Source organism: Panthera tigris, chromosome D4 (assembly GCF_018350195.1).
Source record: "Panthera tigris isolate Pti1 chromosome D4, P.tigris_Pti1_mat1.1, whole genome shotgun sequence".
NCBI classification, from domain to species: domain Eukaryota; kingdom Metazoa; phylum Chordata; class Mammalia; order Carnivora; family Felidae; genus Panthera; species Panthera tigris.
The window spans coordinates 83213215-83232503 of NC_056672.1; the positions used below are offsets into that span (position 1 = coordinate 83213215).

General features: G+C 50.3%; 1 protein-coding gene and 1 long non-coding RNA gene across 8 annotated transcripts in view; one reads left to right on the plus strand and one right to left on the minus strand.

Moving 5' to 3' along the window:
• Positions 1-512: 512 nt before the first annotated feature.
• The window catches only part of GOLGA1 (golgin A1), a 48801-nt gene continuing 30024 nt past the window's right edge, over positions 513-19289 (minus strand). For 2 of the 4 annotated variants that reach the window (XM_042963322.1, XM_042963324.1), the window contains exons 14-23: positions 17476-17625; positions 16872-16967; positions 10605-10694; positions 9659-9761; positions 9385-9542; positions 8559-8702; positions 5223-5282; positions 4457-4627; positions 3837-3923; positions 513-2785 (exon numbers count right to left, since the gene is read on the minus strand). In XM_042963322.1, the coding sequence (XP_042819256.1) occupies positions 2705-2785; positions 3837-3923; positions 4457-4627; positions 5223-5282; positions 8559-8702; positions 9385-9542; positions 9659-9761; positions 10605-10694; positions 16872-16967; positions 17476-17625 (1140 nt within the window). In that variant the 3' untranslated portion in view covers positions 513-2704. Of the gene's footprint in view, positions 2786-3836; positions 3924-4456; positions 4628-5222; positions 5283-5394; positions 5651-8558; positions 8703-9384; positions 9543-9658; positions 9762-10604; positions 10695-16871; positions 16968-17475; positions 17626-19289 lie in introns of those variants that run through there. The other 2 variants (XR_006210298.1, XM_042963325.1) reach the window with 2 other exon arrangements.
• Positions 7175-13648, plus strand: LOC122232925. Of its 4 annotated transcripts, none has more exons than XR_006210300.1 (7): positions 7175-7265; positions 7982-8098; positions 8220-8448; positions 8610-8974; positions 9720-9779; positions 10131-10358; positions 10454-10612. It is a non-coding gene; the product is annotated as an uncharacterized LOC122232925 (long non-coding RNA). The 4 variants fall into 4 exon arrangements; XR_006210301.1 differs by lacking the exon at positions 7175-7265 and adding an exon at positions 9529-9626 and having other exon boundaries at positions 7847-8098; XR_006210302.1 differs by lacking the exons at positions 7175-7265; positions 10454-10612 and adding an exon at positions 13553-13648 and having other exon boundaries at positions 7847-8098.

Sequence of the window (19289 nt, forward strand, 5' to 3'; positions counted from 1 at the left end):
CCCATTGAGATTTCTGAAGCTCTTCCTGGTCCTGCGGGCCTTGTCGATAGACATTGACCAAAGTGACACAATCCTTTCAATTCCTCTGCAGAAGCTCCACTGTTCTGGGAGGTAGGACTAGGCTGCAGGTTTCATTACATGTACTTAAACCTAATCTGGGGAGATTCTGAAAGAAAGGCTCTACAGCCATCCCCCCACCCCCGCAGTCCCCTTCCCTTTTTTACTTACTGGGTTACTGGTTTAGCATAAAAGGATATCCTCGGAAACAGCCAGATGGAAGAGATGCATAGGGAACTTGGGAAAGGGCATGGAGCTTCCATGCTCTCTGAGCGTGCCACTCTCCCCACATCTCTGTGCTCACCAACACGGAAGCCACTCTCCCCACATCTCTGTGCTCCCACCTGGAAGCTCTGTACTGTAGTCTTTGAAGTTCGCCTTGAAGTATTAAATATGAGACACAATGTACTAAATTTCATTAGACTATCAAGTAAAACCCACTGTAGTTGCATCTGGATTAAAGAGCTTTAATCAAAAAGTGACACCACAAATGAATTTTCTACAGCAGTCTTAGATAATACAGTTCCTATTTACAACCGGAGAGAAATCCAAATCCAATGCTCATATAAAGGGCTATACATACTGTCGATCACAGAACTTTTTATACAAGTGAAAGTGCATTAATCACTTAGAATATTTACTCCACTCTTCCTCTTAAAGCTGAAGGAAATTCAACATGCAGGAGGAAAGCCTAGTCAGAATGAATCCTCCCGAGGCAAGTATAGGCCGAGTGATGGGTCCCACGACTACACCTAAAGCTGCCGGGGACGTGGCTGGGGCAGGGTGAGACCAGCTCAAGGGCTGGAGAGGCCACGGCAGAGTGGGACGGGGCTCCCGCCGCCGTGTGGTAGCCGTCTGGTGAGCCCTGGACCACCCAATCTTGGGGAGTCTCCTGGAAAAGCTAAGAAAAGGTACCTGTTCTCCAAATTACAGAACGGAAGGCATTCCTATTGTGTGTCCCCGCCAGGTAAGTGGAAAAGATATTCTCCACGAGGGAAAGCCATCTGCAGGGAGGAGCCACGGGAGGAGGTAGGTAACTGGAGAATGGGCCACTGGGTGGCAGACAGCCTGGCTGGGATGAGGGTGACGCTGCCCTTGCTCGGTACTTCCAGGTCTGTGGAAATGTACTAGGTTAACTCCGCAAATCGGTGTTTCGCCGTGAGACAGATTTTATAGATTATAACCCTAAGCATTTTTGAGAAACATCATTGGATAACTGACAATAAATTTTAGGAGCTCCAGTTATTAGCTTATTTTATTTAGCCGGTAAAACTTTTGTCAAACGAAATCAACAGTTTCTCTTTAGATTCCATACTGTGGACTATCCAGGGCAAGCATATTCCCCTTTCCTTAATAAGAGTTTTTAAAGGTCCCTACCCGAGCCATCTGCACGCCATCAAGTCCTGTAGCCGTCTGGGGCCGTCTGGACGCCATATATGGGTGTAGTGTCATCCTAAGTATACAGGGGCAGCGTTAGGGAGAGAGACGGTAGCTGCACGTACAAGGCAGACCGCTTCCCAGGTTTTGGTCAAGAACCGGGAGGGGGGCGGGGGGCGGGGGGCAGCTGTTGCTTCCTCCGAGCGGAGTAGACTGTCCAGGCTGTCCTTAACCGTAGCGAACGTGTGATTAGCATTTGCTCTGTCTTACGACACGGAATTAAGAGCAAAGCAAATGAAATACCACCGCTGCTTCAGAGGGAGGCAGAGACCACAGAATGCTGCGGTGAAATTAAAAAGGGAAAGGAATCCCAATTTTAGAAATAATTTCCTCTTGATGCTCTGACTTGCCTTTAAGAACACCAGTTAAATGGATTTTATAATACAGAGACATGTTTATAATAGCGAAGAATCTTAGCTATAAAAAATAGTTTAAAATGGTTTACCAGCAACCTATCCAAGACAAGTACATTCATTAAAAAGGCAATTGAGTGTATTTGGTGCTAAGGATCTTTTTTTTTTTTAAATATATCTGCTAGTTTTCTTCAGGAAAATGAGATACTGTCAGAAAGTTGCATATTCATTAATCCACACTGGCCCCAGAGTACCTTAAAGATGTACACATCTGAAGTTCTGGGTGGTCTGACAAACAGGGTGAGATAATGTTTTCTTGAGAGGAAGGGTTGAAAAGCCTCGTCTAACTCATCTGAACCCAAACATGCTGACGGGGAAGGGGAATTTTTAAAAGCCACCCCCAACGAGCTGGCTGTCTGTGGCGGAAGCAGGTGGGTCTGGCCTGCCGGGCACCATTTCAAAGGGCTGTCTTTCCGTCCAGCGTCAGCACCCCGTGGTGGGCCGGGTGCCTCCTCTCTGCCCGATGCCGCCGGCTTCAGCTTCAAGTGCTGACGTGAACAGTTAGAGGGTTCAGGTGCAGACGGGTGCTGGCCAGAGCTGGGAGTTTAGCAGCACTGTGGAAACGCGGGTAGTGCCAGGACCCTCCCGTTTGGTGAGCACAATGACACAGGATCAGCCACCTCCTGAGCTTCAGATCAGTCTGTCGGGGAGGGGGCCTTAAGTCTTGTAAACAATGCTCTGACGCTTGTACAAAATACTGCGGTTACAGTGATTAAAAACCCACCCAGACTGGTGTGTCAGTGTTCTTTTCACAGAAAAAGTGTCATCGCATGGAGATCCATCTGCCGGCTTTCCACCTAGGACCACGGGATCCGAGGGCTGGAGATGGACGGCCGGATGCTGCCCTTGGGAGCTGGCTTGGACCCAAACCACGACATCTGCGTTGGAAGCAGAGAGGGCTTCTGAGCATCGGGACTAGGTGCAGAGGAAGCTGAAAGCGCCCCCTCCCTGTCCCGCAAGCACCCAGCGAAGATGCTGGACGTGGCAACCCGTCTACGGGGCCCAGAGCCCATTCTAAGTGTGGGAGGGACGCGGGAGGAAACAGAGTTGACAAGAACAAGGTAGTGGAATTGTACCTAATTCTTCCAGAAAATATTTTTTTTGTTCTGTCAATTCTGAATATTTTATTTTTTAGTTTTTAAACTTTTTTGGTGTTTATTATTTGTTTTTTGAGACAGACAGAGTAAGAGCAGGGGTGGGGGGCAGAGAGAGGGAGACACAGACTCCGAAGCAGGCTCCAGGCTCCGAGCTGTCAGCACAGAGCCCGACGTGGTGCTCAGACCCACAAACCGTGAGACCATGACCCGAGCCGAAGTTGGACACTCAACCGACTGAGCCACCCAGGTTTCTTTCTTCTCTTTTTCTTCCTCCCTCCCTCCCTTCCTCCCTTCCTTCCTTCTTTCTTTCTTTTCTTTCTTTCTTTCTCTTTCTCTCTCTTTTTCTTTATTTGAGAGAGAGGGCGAGCGAGCATGCGAGCGAGTGTGCACAGTGAAGGAGGGGCAGAGAGAAGGAGAGACGGAATCCCACGCAGGCTCCACGCTGTCAGTGCAGAGCCTGATGTGGGGCTTGAACTCACGAACTGTGAGGTCATGACCTGAGCCAAGATCAAGAGTCGGACACTTAACCGACTGTGCCACCCAGGCGCCCCTGAATATTTTATTTAAAAAAAAAAACCTGGACGTTGGGCCAGACCTGGGGCTGTTGACGTTAATGACGTCAGTGAAAGCGCGGTGGACACATAAGGCCTGTCGGTGGGCACCGCGCAGACGCGTGTGCACAAGGCACGTCCTCAGTAAATACGGCCCAACAGGAGTCCACTATCCAGTAGCACTTTCTCGGCGGACGATGCAGCTGTGGACGGGCTCACCCGCCAGTGCTGGGATTACTAGCTAGTTCCTAAGAACCAGACAGCAGGCCAGGGAAGCCTACCTTATACTCCAGGGTTTCTTTGAGCATGTTCTCTTCCTCTTGTGAGAAGTTCAGCAACACTGACACAGCTTTTATAAGGTGAAAAGCCTGAAACAAAGTTGAGTTTCGCTGCCACGGGCCCTGGGGTGGCGGACGGTGGGGGAGGATCGGGGGGCTTAGCTGGAGCGCTCCCTGGGTCTCTTCCCGGTGTGTGCTCCCCACGGGTTAGCAAGGACCACGTGGAGGGGGACGTTGGGCTTCCTCGGGTCTGACGACAACGACAGACTTTTCTCCCCTCCATCTCTTCCTCTGGGAACCGGCAAGATCCCCAGGACATCCACGGCGGCCACCCTGCCCTTCAGCAGGATGCAGGAGCGCGGGGCAGACCGTTCCCGGACTGCAGCCTCAGCCTCCAACCCGCGCGGCCTCCCCGGAGCGGACTCCCTTCTTGGCCCCCACCTGCCGGCTGCACCGTCAGCAGGTCAGTGCCAGCTGGAGAAATAACCGTTACGTGTCCACACTCGTGGCCAAATGGGAACGTGGGAGAGGAAGAAAGCCATGTACTTGGTGGGAAGCCACACGAGGCTTGGACAAAGGAACCAGACGCTCAGGACCCAAAAGGCAACTCAGAAACCCTTTACCTCAGACTCTCGACAGGACATGAATTTTAAAACCACGTGCTTAAGGTACTCAAAGTTGATCTCGCGGGCATCAGTCAGGTCAGCATTATTCGTGACGGAAGGAGCCATGTTGGGCATCTCGGGGCCAGGCTTCTCTCGGACCTCAAAGAGCTCACTGTCGGGTCTGATTTTCTAAAAACCCAATGGAAAGATGCTGTGCCAAACCCCTCAAGACAGGTCTGAAAATCACCCGGGAGAGTCACCCGGCTTGCGCTGCGCTCGCCCGCTGTTCCTTGGCCTCACCTGCACCACAGTAGGGTGAAAGGAACCCCGCTGGGAAGGAAGTGCCTGAAGAAGGCTCAGCAACCCCCCTCCCCCCCACCGGCAGACGGGGCGGCCCGAGAGGAAGGAGGGGGTTGTCTGGGAAGGTTTGGACGATCCCCGTCCCGGTGTCAGGATGTCTGTGGGGCAGCGAGCACCCCAAACTGGGCAGAGGTGCCTCTCTCCTGTCTGGGCCCGGCGCTCTGCTGCTCACCTGCGGCGCACAGGTCGCTGACTTCTCAGCCCACAGACGGGCTTGGAGAAGAACCGCACGTGCCCTGAGTCACACAGTTACTTTTCAGAGACAGGTTCGAGCTGGCAGGGCTACCGTCCCACCAGCCAACATCTGGCTTCCCAGAGACCTCGCAATCAACCGGTGGGGGGAGAGCATTGTCAAGCGGCGAGGGAAGCCGGGAGGGCCAGAGCCAGGAAGGGCACAGGCAGTGGGGAGAAGAGGGGAACTTACCAGTTCCTTCTGGAGAGTCTTTTTGAGTTCCAGCATCCTCTGCTGCATCTGCTTTATGGTCTGAGACAAACCCCGCCCCCCGCAAAAAGCCATCTGTTACATGCACATTCCACCATCTTTAAGGTGCCAAGGACAACAGAACAGCCAGCCACCCCCTTGGGACCCTATACACCTGTTATAAGACACTGTCCGTCTCCTGAGGGGCTCGTGTTGTCACACCTGTGTGCCTCCCGCTCGGGGCCCTCTTCCCTCCTTCTCGCTGCTCTGCACGCACATGCTCTCCAGGCCCCACAAGGGCCACTGAAGCCGTCACATACCCTCTGTGGAGCGCTCGTGCCCCAGGGCTGCCCCGGCCTCCCCAGGGGCTCAGCCCTCAGGACTGCTTCAGGTGCCTGCGTCTGGAAACACCTCTGCACAGTAGACTTGTCCTTCAGAATGAGATTTACATGCTACGATCCCTCACCACTGCTCCGGAAATACCATTTTCAATGCTTATTTGGAACAGTGTAAACGGTCATGGTTTTTCTGTACTTCTCTATTTTATTTTATTTTTAGTGAGTTTAATTAGTATTGAGCTTTAAGTGTAATTTATTACACACTCCGTTAATCACTAAAAAGGCTAACCTCTGTTTTCCCAATGAGAAAATTTACTGTATAATCAGCAATACAGGAAAGAACATTAAACATTTCTCCAAAGTCTCACAAACTTAGTCTTTCCCGTGACCTTCAGGTCTGAGTCACTGATCTTGCACCGAGTAGCTGGAATTGTGAATAGTGTGTGTTTTTCATTTATCACAGTTTTCATAGCTTTCCACGGTTTCCCTAACTTCTTTTTTTTTAAGTAGGCTCTATGCCCAACGTGGGGCTTGAACTCATGACCCTGAGATCAAGAGTCTAGTGCACCACCTACTGAGCCAACTAGGTGCCCCCTTAATTTTAACTTCTAATGTGACAGTAACTCGAGGGGATGCCCCATGCCTTAGGGCGGTGCTGAGCCTCCATTTTTGAACACGGCAGTAACAGCAGCTTCCCTTTCTCCAACGTGCGTCCAGTCTCTCGGCAGGACTGAGATGGCTCTGCCACAGACCCAGCTCCCGTCAAGCACATTAAATGGCCTCCAACACATCCCATTTTATAAATGATAATGTGTTGTTTCAATCTGTATTCTCTTGACTGACCACTGGCATTCACCCAAAAGTACATTTGCGATTTTATGTATTTTAAATTTTACCTGATTTTCTAGGATTTTGGTTCACTGATGAACTCATCTAACAAATACTGATTAAATCCCTACTACAGGCAGACGCTGTCCTAGAGGCTGGGGAAAAGCAAGAAGCAAAAGAAGAAATGCTCAGGGGCACGTGGGTGGTTCAGTTGGTTAAGCATCCAACTCTTAATCTCTGCTCAGGTCATGATCTCACGGTTGTGAGATCGAGTCCCACGTCAGACTCCGCAATGAGCACAGAGCCCGCTTGGATTCTCTCTCCCCCTCTCTCTCTACCCCTCCCCCGTGTGCTTGTTCTCTTTGTCTCTTGCTTTCTCTCAAAATAAATAAACATTAAGTTTAATTTTTTTAAATGTTTACTTATATTTGAGACAGAGCATGAGCAGGGGAGGGGCAGAGAGAGGTGGAAACAGAATCCAAGGGGGCTCCAAGCTCTGAGCTGTCAGCACAGAGCCTGACATGAGGCCCAAACTCATGAGTCGTGAAATTGTGACCTGAGCCAAAGTCGGATGCTCAACCGACTGAGCCACCCAGGCACCCCAACAAATAAACATTTAAAAAAAAAAAAAGAAAGAAAAAAATGAAAAATATCTGCTCTCAGGAGGAGAAAATGTCAGTGACCGTACATTACATAAGAAGGTATTAAGAGGCCTGGTAAGGGGACAGGAAGTTCTGGTGGTGATGGTGAGGGCTGCCAAGCATAGTGGGGAGGGGGGGTGGGGGGGGGAGGAGGGCCCTCCTTAACAAAATGACATCACAAAGGAAGTGAGGGGATTACAGGAAGGATATTCCAGACAGAAGGCTCAGCAAGTACAAAGGTCCTGCGGCGGGAGGGTGCTTGACAGTCACAGAAAGGCAAGGCCAATGTGGCTAAGAGGGGGTGCAGTACAAAGGGTACTAAGGGGCCAAACCACACAGGGCTTTGTGGGTCACTGCAAGGATGTGGCTTATATTTACAGAGACAGGGGAAGTCATCAGAGGGCTGGTACAGAGGGGGTGACAGGGAAACCATTAGAAGCCCAACACCAGCCTGCAGGGAAGAAATGGTAACCCCACCTACGGTGGCAGCAGTGGTGGGGATGAGATGCAGCCCACTTGGGGTATAGTTTGAAGGGAGAGCCAGAAGGATTTGTTAATGGTTTGGATGTTGCTTGTGTAAGAAACAAGGGCGCTGAGAAGGATACTAAGATTTTTACTTTTTACGTTTACTGAGACAAGAGCAGCCCCCATTAGGCAGCATGGTGAATGTGAAGTTGGGTTTTGGACGGTTTACGCAGATGCCTTTTAGACACTGCCACGGAGACAGAGACAATCTAGAGCCCCAGGGAGCCGTCTGGCCTTGAGATAAGGATGTGGGCGCCCAAAGTGGGCAGTAGAGGCAGGACTCTGAGGGAGTGAATGCCACTTAGAGAGGAGGTCTGAGGGCTGGGTCCTGGGCACACGGAGTTTGTGCGCTTTTCTGTAGTTTACATTTCACAGTAAGATTAAATGCACATGTGTAAGCGAGAATGAGCATTTTTTCCTTTTGTTATAGATCTAAAAAAACACACACCCACAATCACACTTTGGAGGCCAGAGCAGCGACCAGCCAGCACCCTTAACTTCCCAGCGCGCTTGGAAACCAGGATCAGAGGAGACCCTGCACTTGCAGGTGCAGGGGCCTGAGGAGTGGGTGGAATCGGGACATTTATTAAGCCTCTACCAAATACGGGAACTTTCACAGGACAGCTAACTAACTTTCATTTCATACCCCGATGCCCCTCCCCTGCCAGTGAAACCGCTAGAAGACAGGCATCACTGGGTCATTTCACAGCCATAGAAAGGAAGTGAGAGGTAAGGCGATGGGTCCAATATGACCCAGCTGGTGACAGCAGCACCTGTGACATCTGGCCTCACTACTGCCTGAGCGCAAATACTCTGGACATTATCTCAAGTGTGGGGGAGGTGTGAAAGGAAGACTGCACAGGTGGAAGTCCAGGAAGAAGCCCTTCTGGTGAAGAGGTAAGATCTCTCCCAAGAGGGGCCCGGGGGCATCAGCCGAACTCTCGGAGAAGGGACTGAACGGTTTGAGGCCAGGGGAGATCAACAGCTGAGGTAAAGCGCACCCTCACCTTGTTTTTCTCCACGAGTTGCTGCTCCAAGTCCTGTTTTTCCTTCTGCAGCTGCCCTAGGTCCACAGCCCCCACCTCACCATTTGGGATTCCCTCTGCAGCCGGAAGCTGGTACGCGGGGTCCTGCGTGGCCCTCGAGGCCGCCTACAGGACGGACAAGGTAATGGTCAAGCTAAGCCACAGGTCCATGGGGAAAGGGGGCCAGACTGGTTCCAAAGGTGCGGGCTGATGTGCCGGAACAGGCAGCTAGCTGGCCAGGAACCAAACCTGGGCTGTAGAGATCCTGTCCAGCGCCTTCCAGGGGGACAGGCAGCTTTCCGTGCAGCGAGCGTGCTTGGAAGGAAAGGGCTCTACTGAACACGGACACGTGGCGCCACATCCGACGGGCTCCTCAATACCCACGAGCTCCTAGTCAGGTAGGCACCCCTACTTTATTTATTTATTTAAAAAAAAATTTTTTTTTAATGTTTATTTATTTTTGAGACAGAGAGAGACAGAGCATGAATGGGGGAGGGGCAGAGAGAGAGGGAGACACAGAATCGGAAGCAGGCTCCAGGCTCCGAGCCATCAGCCCAGAGCCTGACGCGGGGCTCGAACTCACGAACCGTGAGATCGTGACCTGAGCTGAAGTCGGATGCTCAACCGACTGAGCCACCCAGGCACCCCATCCCTACTTTAAAGAAAGGGAGGTGACCTGCCCAACATCCCGCAGCTAGTGAGCGCCAGCTCTCCTCCCCGTCTTCCCACCGCCTCCTACTGGCAAACTACGGCAGGCAGCCCCGTCCTGCTGCCGTCACACCGGCCCGCGGCTCAGATGGGGACTTACGTGAGGCTCGGGAACTGAGCGTGTCAACCCCTGCTCCGGGACGGCCAGTCTCAGCACGTCGAACCCCACGGCAGCCTCGGACTCCTCCGCCCTAAGGCTCTGCAGGGCTTCCAGCTCGCTCTGAAGCTGGTGCATTTGCAACAGGGCAGAGTCGTGACCTAGGCCGGGCAGAGGGGAGCACCAGTGATTCCTGCTGCTTCAGGACCGGGCCACTTCAGGGCAGGGGTACTGGGTGGGAGCAGGTGAGAGGGCTCGGCAGGGGCGGACTCCTCACCTTTCTTCAGTTGGAAAATTTCCTGCTCTTTCTGGAGAATCACTTCAGCTTTTTCCTGCAGACTCTGCTCCTTCTCATCTACTACAGCTGTGAGGTCAGCAGCCTGGACAGAAAAGCCAACGTAAGAGAAGGCCGGCAGCAGTAACCGCATCTCCCCCAAAAGAAATCTCCACTTTTCCGCTACCCGGGGTCCCCCAGGAATCCCTCCCGGAAGTCTATAGCCTCGAACATACCCTAGGCTACCCTCTACTCCTATGGACATAGCACAATTCTGGGGCCAGGGCCCTGCACAGGCCGCCCGCCCCCCACCCCCCCAGCCTACCACTAGCGGGCCTACCATAGATGTGGTTGTTCTGCCCAGCCTTCCCCAAGCTGTCATAACCATGACTTCCGTGTCCTGAGTACCTGTGACATGCCTAGCATTTGATACACATGACCTCATTATGATCTGAAAGGTGTAATTATCCTAAAGTCTTTGCAGATGCAACTGAGACTGGAATTTATGTTAAGGACTCACCGAAGGCCTAGAGTCCATTCCCTACAAGGTCTGGGGCCCGATGCTGAGTCTGTCTTGAAAGGAAGCTTTGCCCACCCTTCTCGCTGAGGGCTCAGCTGTACTGCGTCCTCCGGGGCCTGTGGGCAGCGATGCCCCTCACAGAGTCAGAGCCCAGGAGGCACCTGGATGCGGGCTTTTCCCCAGGTAAGGCTTACAACAGTAACCGGCCATCAAACATCCACAAAGGCCATCCCGTGGGGTGAGGATTTCTTTATGACGTTTTTCTCCCACCTTCCTAGAGACCTCAGGGTCATCAGTCACACAGTTCCTGGCATTCCTGACACCTGTGTCCACCCCCTGGAGGAGGACACATGGGGAGGCAGGCTGGTCCTGCCCGAGGCTGGAACATACCACCCTTTGGCCCGTGCCTCAGGGTCAAATGGGGCCTACCTGTTGCTGGAACTCTTCCCTCTGCTTCCGCACCTCCTCCAGGGCTTGAGCCATTGCGACACTCACAATTTCTCTTTGGCTCCACTCTTCCTACAATCCAGAAAATGGGACACTGAGCCCCCAAACGCCTCACGGGTGTTTCACTGCACGTTATGTGCCGCCCACTGGGGGAATGCCATCCTCCGTCCTACAGATTTTCTTCCTGCTGCCCGAGGGCCCTGGACTGCCCTCTCGCTGCGGTGCCGTCTGTGTGCCTCTGAGAGGGGTCCTGGTGTACAACCCACCGACCTCTCCGCACAAGGGCAAACTGCCGAGGCTCGGGGATCCCATGGGCACACCAGCCAGTCCTCGGGCCACGGTTAGGGGACCCAGAACTCCAAGAGAAGAGCTGGTCTGATGAAATCAACACAGAATAGGAAGGAAGATTCTCAGGCCATGTGAATGGACTAGTGGACCGGAACAACCCAATTATGGGAAAAATAATCAGCATTTACTGAATTAAATAGGGCAGGGCAAAATGCCACAGACTCATCAAAATTATCCATTTTATAAGAGAAAAAGGCTCTGGTCCCACAGCTAGTAAGTGGCATTGCCAGGTCTGAAGCCAGCATCTGAGCTTAGAGCCAAGCCTCTGGATGTTAGACTGTACCACCCAGAAAATTTTCTACATGGAGCCGGGCTGCCTCCCTGGCCTGCCCCACAGCACAGGAACCACGTCCTGACAGACAGACACATCGGTCCTCTTCCCGGAGACGAATGCCGTGCTCACCGATCAACCCCTAGACTTCTCAGGTGCCTACATTCTGGTCAGGGACATCTGTGGTTTGTGTCTACCCCAGATCACACCGTTTTGGGGGATAAGAGCCTCATCACTGCTATTCCCCACTTCTACCCTGCAGTTCTGGTAGGGCTGCCCATGTTGCGGCTACAAGGAGAAGCATGGGACTCAGGCCTGGCCAACTGAAGTCCTGCAGCCCCCTGGCCAAAATTATTTGTTCAAGGGGTGGCTCTGTCACCTAAGATGGACCAATCAGAATCCCTTTTTACATCAGAAGCCTTTTTGATAAGCCAAGGAGAAGCCCTCTTTCCTAAGCTGGCATGTCACCAGCTTGGAGCTGCTGCTGTGATGACCACCCGATTTGAAGGCCGTCATCTGCATGGTGGGGAAAAGCAAGGCCAAGAGTCTGGGTAACTGACAGGGCAAGAAACAGCATGATGCAGGAAGGAAAGAGACCTGAGGCGCCCCCCACCCCCAAGTTCCAGTCGGACAAGTCTTTCTGGTTCTGGGAGCTACTCAACTCCCCTATGACACCTTTCAATTTGTGTCGGTACAAGTGAGTTGATGGAAGGAGACGCCGGCCTCCTGGCCAGGGGAATTCTGGCTCCTACTGTGGAGTTGTCAGAATTGACCTTTCTTTGAGTCCATCTCTAGTAGAGACGAGGAAACCTAGCATCTGAATTCAAAAGGCAGGAGCCCGCGCTGCGCCAGACAATACCCCTCAGCGGGGGAGGCAGTGTTGATACAGGAGAAGCAGCTACGTAAACGTGGCCCTGCGAGTCCAGGCGGCAGGTGGCAGAAGGCTTTTCCGGGGAGGTTTAGAAGAGCTTGGACTGCTGGTGTCTAAGAGGACGGCCAGCAGACAGAGCGCGAGGCAGGAAAGCAGGTCAGGGCAGGAACCAGAGACTCAAAGCACCTCCATGCCAGGAACTGCATGGGATACTTTTTATCCACGGTCACGCTCGAGCCTCGGGGCAATCCTCTCGAGGTCAAGGGTTATTATCTTCAGTTTTGAAAAAAGGGAAACTAGACTCCCTCAAGAGTCAGCCGGTGAGGGGCTAGGCTGGCACACAGGACGGGGTCTATGTGGCTCTGAAGTCTGTGCTACCGCCAGAGCCGCATGCAACCCAGGACTGTGGGATTCGAGGTTGCCCGGCACAGTCCGGGTTGGCCGCAGGAGCCACCAGGCTACCCACGTGTGGCAGCTCCCTGCACCTGGGAGTATATTCCCTGACAGCAGTCTAAATAGGTATGCACCTAAAAATAGTGCTTCAAAACACTTGAGGCAAAGACTGACAACCAGCAGGATTAAAGAGAGAGACAAATCTGTGATCACAGTTGAAGATTTAACACATCACTCTTACTAACTGATAGAACAAGAAGACAAAAAAGAAACATCAGAAAACATAAAAGATTTGGACAACACTATCACCCAACTTGATCTAATTAGCATTTACAGAATGCTTTCCCCTCACAGCAGCAGCGCACTGAAACATTTACCAAAATAGACTCTGTATGACAGGCTGGGCCATAAAACAAACCTCAGTAAACATCAAAGGGCTGAAATCATTTAGTGTATGATCTGATCATAATAGTATTAAACTAGAAATCCAAGATCGAGAACATTCCGCAAACATTTGAAAATTAACCACACTTCTAAACAGCCTGTGTGCGCCAGTTTTTATTCCCGCCTATCGGCCCCACTGCCCCTTTTATCCTCTGCTTTGCGACGATGCTACATCTGGTCTGAGGCTCTGCAAATGACATTTCTGCTCGTCCAGCTGGTTCCATGTGAACCTCTGCCAACAGGAGGAGCTCGAGGCAGACTGGAAAGCAGGAGAACACAGCAAAAGCCTTGCTCCTTCCTGTCCGCTTCTGTGAGCAGTCTGCACTGCCCTGGCGGTGGCAAGAAGGCAATTTCTTCCCGCAGCCGCATCTGTATCCTCTCTGCAGGTTCCCCAGCCCCCGGGGCTGATTTCACTGGCTGCCCTGTCCCCCAGCACACCAGAGCCCGCTGAACAGCGTCCCCTGCTCAGAGGCCCAAGTGCTAGACCTGTGGGGCCCTTTGTCTTAATTCCTAAGTTTAATAATTCAACCTTCTTTGCTTTGTTCCCTTAGTTGTAGCTGTTTCTGCAGTGGCTACCTTCACACTATCTTTTGCCTGTTTCAGTGCTGGACTAAAAACTTTACATGAGATCAAGAATTCTCACTTCAGGGGCACCTGGGTGGCTCAGTCGGTTAAGCGTCCGACTTCAGCTCAGCTCACGATCTCACGGTCTGTGAGTTCGAGCCCCGCGTCGGGCTCTGGGCTGATGGCTCAGAGCCTGGAGCCTGCTTCCGATTCTGTGTCTCCCTCTCTCTCTGCCCCTCCCCCATTCATGCTCTGTCTCTCTCTCAAAAATAAATAAAGGTTAAAAAAAAAAAAAAAGAATTCTCACTTCAATAAATGGGTCTGGTTCCTTTATCCTGACTGGACCGTAGGACAGATCTTCTGGTTCTTTTTGTGTACCTTTATTCTTTCTTATTGCCTTATATCTTCTGTCCTCCTATCTAGAATCTTCCTCCACCTGAATGATGCTCTCTAGCACTTCCTTTAGGGCAAATCTGTTGGTGACTAATTCCTCGTTTCTGGTTTTGTTTTTTTTTTTTTTAATATGAAATTTATTGTCAAATTGGTTTCCACTCCTCGTTTCTGTTTTATTGGTTTTTATAGTTCTACTACCATGCTGTGTCTAGATACAGACTTCAAAACTTATCTTGGGAGAGCCTGCCTGGCTCAGTTGGAAAAGTATGTGACTCTTGATCTTGGGGGGTCATGAATTTGAGCCCTACATCAGGTGTAGAGATTACTAAAAAAAAATAAACTTAGGGGTGCCTGGGTGGCTTAGTCAGTTGAGCACCCGACTTGGGCCCAGGTTCACGAGTTCGAGCCCTGCGTTGGGCTCTGTGCTGACAGCTCAGAGCCTGGAGCCTGCTTCAGATCCTGTGTCTCCTTCTTTCTCTGCCCCTCCCCAGCTTGCATTCTGTCTCTCTCTCTCTCTCTCTCTCAAAAAAACAGAAAAAAAAAAAATAAATAAATAAACTTAAAGAAAAAGGAAAAATAACATTTATCCCATTTGGATTTGTAAGAATTCTCACACCTGTACCTGTGAACTGACAGCTTTCAGCTACTTGGAAAATTCTCAGCTACTGTTGCTTCAATAATTGCTTCGACCTCACATCTGCATTCCCTTCTGGGCCCCCACTGACAGGTGATCAAACACCTTGCAGCATCCTGTCTTCTTTCATGTTTTTTCTGTATTTCATTCTGCCTTTTCTTCTGTCTCACTAATTCTCTTATGAGTGCTCATCTGTTGTTAAACATATTAGTTTTTAAAACAACTTTCCTGAAGTATAACTGACACTATGCTGCGCATATTTTAAGTGTGGAATGTGATGGCTTATGGTGAAACCATCACCACAATAACAACCGTGAAAATACTCATTACCCTCAAAAGTTTCCTTGTGCCTTTTGGGTGCCTACTGCATTGGGGTCTCAGCTCTACACTTTCCAGCTCCCACACTCTAATTTGTTTCCCTTTTAAAACTGCTTCCATTTAGTACAGTTTCCAAATCTCTGCTGAAATTTGTGATTTTGTCTTTTATGCCTTTAAACATGGTAAGTAATGTAATATCTGAGCCTCTGAACAGGACTTCCTGCTTCTGTACTTGCCTCCTTTCCAGAACATGCTCCACAAAGAACCAGAATGATGATTTTAAAACTTTTCCCACCACTTCTTTGCTTAAAACTCCCAAAGTCTGCTTGCCTGGCTCCTCTCCTCTTTTCCCTGAGCCCATTGAGCAGCAGCCACACTGGCCTTGGTGCTGTTTTCTGAACTAAGTGTTTTTTCTGCCTCAAAGTTTTTCTTTTGTTTTTTAATTTTTTTTAATGTTTATTTTTGAGAGAGACAGAGAGACAGAGAGTGAGACAGAGTGCAAGTAGGGGAGGGGCAGAGAGAGAGGGAGACACAGAATCTGAAGCAGGCTCCAAGCTCTGAGCTGTCAGCACAGAGCCCGATGCAGGGCTCAAACCCATGAACCGTGAGATCATGACCTGAGCCAAAATCGGACACCCAACCGACTGAGCCACCCAGGTGTCCCTGCCTCAGAGCTTTTCTATTTGCTATTTCTTTCTGTTTTTTTTTAATTTTTAATTTTTAAAAATTTACATCCAATTACTTAGCATATAGTGCAACAATGATTTCAGAAGTAGATTCCTTAGTGCCCCTTACCATTTAGCCCATCCCCCCTCCCACAACCCCTCCCGTAACCCTCAGTTTGTTCTCCATATTTAGGAGTCTCTTCTGTTTTGTCCCCTCTATTTGCTATTTCTTCTGGAATATTTCCTTCCCAAACATTCACATTGCTGGCCCCTTCTCATGACTCAGAGCTTTTGCTCAAATATCACGGAAGCCCTCCCTAACCTCCACCTTAGAGCCCTCTCCTCTCTCCTCTTTGTCCTTCACACTTGCTTTACTTTCTGCACTGCACTTACGACTATTTATCAGTTGTTCATTATCTAGTTACAAGCGCCACCGGAGGGAAATTTTGCCTGTTTTGCTCAATGCGACATGCCAGCACCTACACTAGAGCCCACAGGTACTCCACTCTTTGCTGAAGGAATGCATGAAAAAATATCTGCCACCAAAGTACACGTTTCCCACGATATAGCACTACATCATTAGCACCTAACTTAGCAGAGACTATTACTGAAAGCTTACTTAAGGCAGACCCACAGCTTTGGGTGTTCTCAGAGAAGGTCTCTGCCAAAAGATCCACAAGATCTTTGTGTCGTGACCAAGCTGGGCAAGTACTGCAATGATCCATCATCTAAGGGCTCTTACGAACGGGGCCAGAGGAGGCTGGAGGCCTGTAAGAAAGTGGCAGAAACTCTCTGCATCCAGTTACGTCCAGGCAGTGAAGGGGGCAACGTCTGATTAAAGAATCTGATTAAAGAATCAAGTTCTCAGAAGGGAAAGGGTAACAATCCAGCAGACTGTTTCTCATCTCTACATGTGGTCTCCGACATAAACAGATGGGGTCCTTAAGACAAGTTAAGCCCTTGTTTTGCTAATCTCGCTGGAAAGATCAACAACACCAGTGGTTTGACAGCATGACTTTCAGGAAGCTGCTGACGATGACACAGAGGAAGGGCTGGATGCATGAAGTCAGACCAGCACCACCTGGAACTAACTATGGAACTCAGACGAATTACTTATACGTGGAGCCTGAATGACGTTAATTGCACAGTGAGCATAATTCCTCCTCCCACCCTGGATCACGACAGGACTTAATGAGGTGACATTTCTAACAAATGTCTAAGGGACTGTTGAGCAAACGCCAGTTCACGCCTTCTCCACTCTGAGTACAGGACTTTTACTGGGCTGCTCCCAATACACGTATAAAAGATGGGCCACTGCTGTGACACATGGACGCCGTTAGATAAATACCTTGAGCTTCTTTAGTTCAAGTTGGTGGTGTTGCAAAGAACGTTCACATTCATTCTTACTTTCTTTAAGGGCTGCATTTTCTTGCTCCAGTTCTCTCTGCAAATTAAGAAAAGTATACATAAAACGAAAAGGGCGTTTCCCTATTTCCCCTGGGCACAGTCCTACAGACATGGAACCTTTACAAATGCACCCCACCTCCTGTGTCCCTGCAGGGGTGGGAGAGGAGATGGAAAATTCTCAGCTACCCTCCTCACGAGAAGAAATATGGCACTTAACTCTGACGGTGAGGAATCAGAGAGAGGGAGAAGCCATGAGGGAGGAACAAGAACACTGCAGAAAGAGGGGAGGAGGCTGACAGGATTGGTCAGGAAGCACAAGTCCTTGCGCAGCCCAGAAGAAAAGAAAACCCATCTGTTTGGGGTTTTATAAAAAGCAGCCTTTTTACATCCATTCTCATGAGCAGGTGTCTCAATGGAAAGATAAAAACTGCTCCAAAAAGTGGTTCTCTGTTGAAAGGGAGGCTGGTCTTCTTCCTGTCCACAACCCAGCGGCCCAGCAACGTGTGAACCTGGTGCTCACAAAGCTCACTCCTTTCCTCACGTACCACCTCCCGCTCTGCGGCGGTCTGGTCGGCCACCCGGGCGCTCTCCAGTGCAGCGAGCTGGGCCTCCAGTGTGTGGACGCGCTCCATGCACTGCCGTTCCAGGGCGAGGACCTGCTGCTGTGCCTGGCTGCTCTCCTTGTTTGCGGCGGCCTGCAGAGGACAGTATTCATGGTGACAGTGAGGACCTCATCTGTTCTGTCCCTTGGTGACCCAAAGATGGGTGTCCAGTGGAAACAACTCTCCTTCCTGTTCTCTGGCCTGGGCGCTGCTGAGGTCTCCACCTGCAGCCCTGCCGGGCACCCCTGGCCTATTCAGGAGCTAGAGTCTGGGACTGGTCTTGGTGCTGGGAGGACAGCTTAGGGCACCAGTCGGTCCTAAGATACAGCCCTCCTTCACCCTACTTGGTACTGCCCTCTATGGCTGAGGCTTTTCTTGGGGAGGCAATATGTATCTTCCTCAATTTACGATGGGGTTACAACCCGACAATCTCACTGTTAAGTTGAAGGTATTAAGTCAAAACAAGCATCATAGCTCAGCCTAGCCTACTTTACTTTTTAAAGATTTTATTTTTAAGTAATCTCCACACCCAACGTAGAGCTTGAACTCACAACCCCAAGATCACGAGTTGCATGCTCTGCGGCCTGAGCCAGCCAGGTACCCCAGTTCTGAGCATTTAGAGTAGGCTAGGCCATGGGCACCTGAGTGGCTCAGTTGGTTGAATGACTGATTTCAGCTTGGTCATGATCTCACGATTTGTGAGTCTGAGCCCCACATCGGGCTTTGCACTGATAGCACAGAGCCTGCTTTGGATTCTCTGTCTCCTTCTTTCTCTGCCCCTCCCCTGCTCACGTGCATTTTCTAAGATAAATAAATAAAATTAAAAAATTAATAAAGTAGTCTAGGCTACTTAAAAAAAAAAAAAAAGAGGGCCACCTGGCTGGCTCAGTTGGTGGAGCACGTGACTCTTGATCTCAGGGTTGTGAGTACAAGCCCCATGCTGGATGTAGGGATTACTTCAAAATAAAATTAAAAAAAAAAAATTAATAAAATAAAATAAATGCATGCTCAGTACACTTACATTAGCCTACAATTGGGCTAAGTCTGTTTTATATTAAAGTGTTGGATATCTCCTGTAATTTACTGAATACTGCACTGAAAGTGACAAACAGAAAGTCTGCCCAGGGGCTGCGGCTCCCCACCACAGTCTGGTATCGAGGAAGAATATTGTATCGCACACATTTAGCCCAGGAGAAGCTCAAACTTCACAATTTGAAGTATGGTTTCTACTCAGTGCGTACTGATTTCTCATCTCATAAAGCTGAAAATCCTTAAGTTGAGCCATTATAAATCATGGACGGTCTGTACAGTACAGTGACGATGAACAAGGGCTCTGACCGAAGAAAGATGCGGGTTCTGCCATTTACCAGCAGGGAGACCATGACCACTGGGTTAGTGACCCAGTCTTTCTGAACCAGCTTCCTCTAGGGAATGAGAATAGTATGTACTTCTTAGGTCTATAGCAAGGACTAAATACAACACGTGCAGAATACTTAGCACAGTGACTGGCACGGCCAACATACAATAAATAATGCTTTCGTTTCTCTAGCTCCTAACTCAACACCCCACCTGGGGCTGCAATGGTTGGCCAAACCCCTCGCCAAGTTCTCCTCAGTCCTGGCCGCAAGCTGAGGTCTGACTGCCGGCAGAGTTACCGCCTCTAATAGTCCCAGAACTAGGCCGGGCCCCATGGCCGGCCATCAGATGGCAATTAGCCAGTCCCTCCCTCCTTGGGTAACTCAGATCCTTCAGTACGT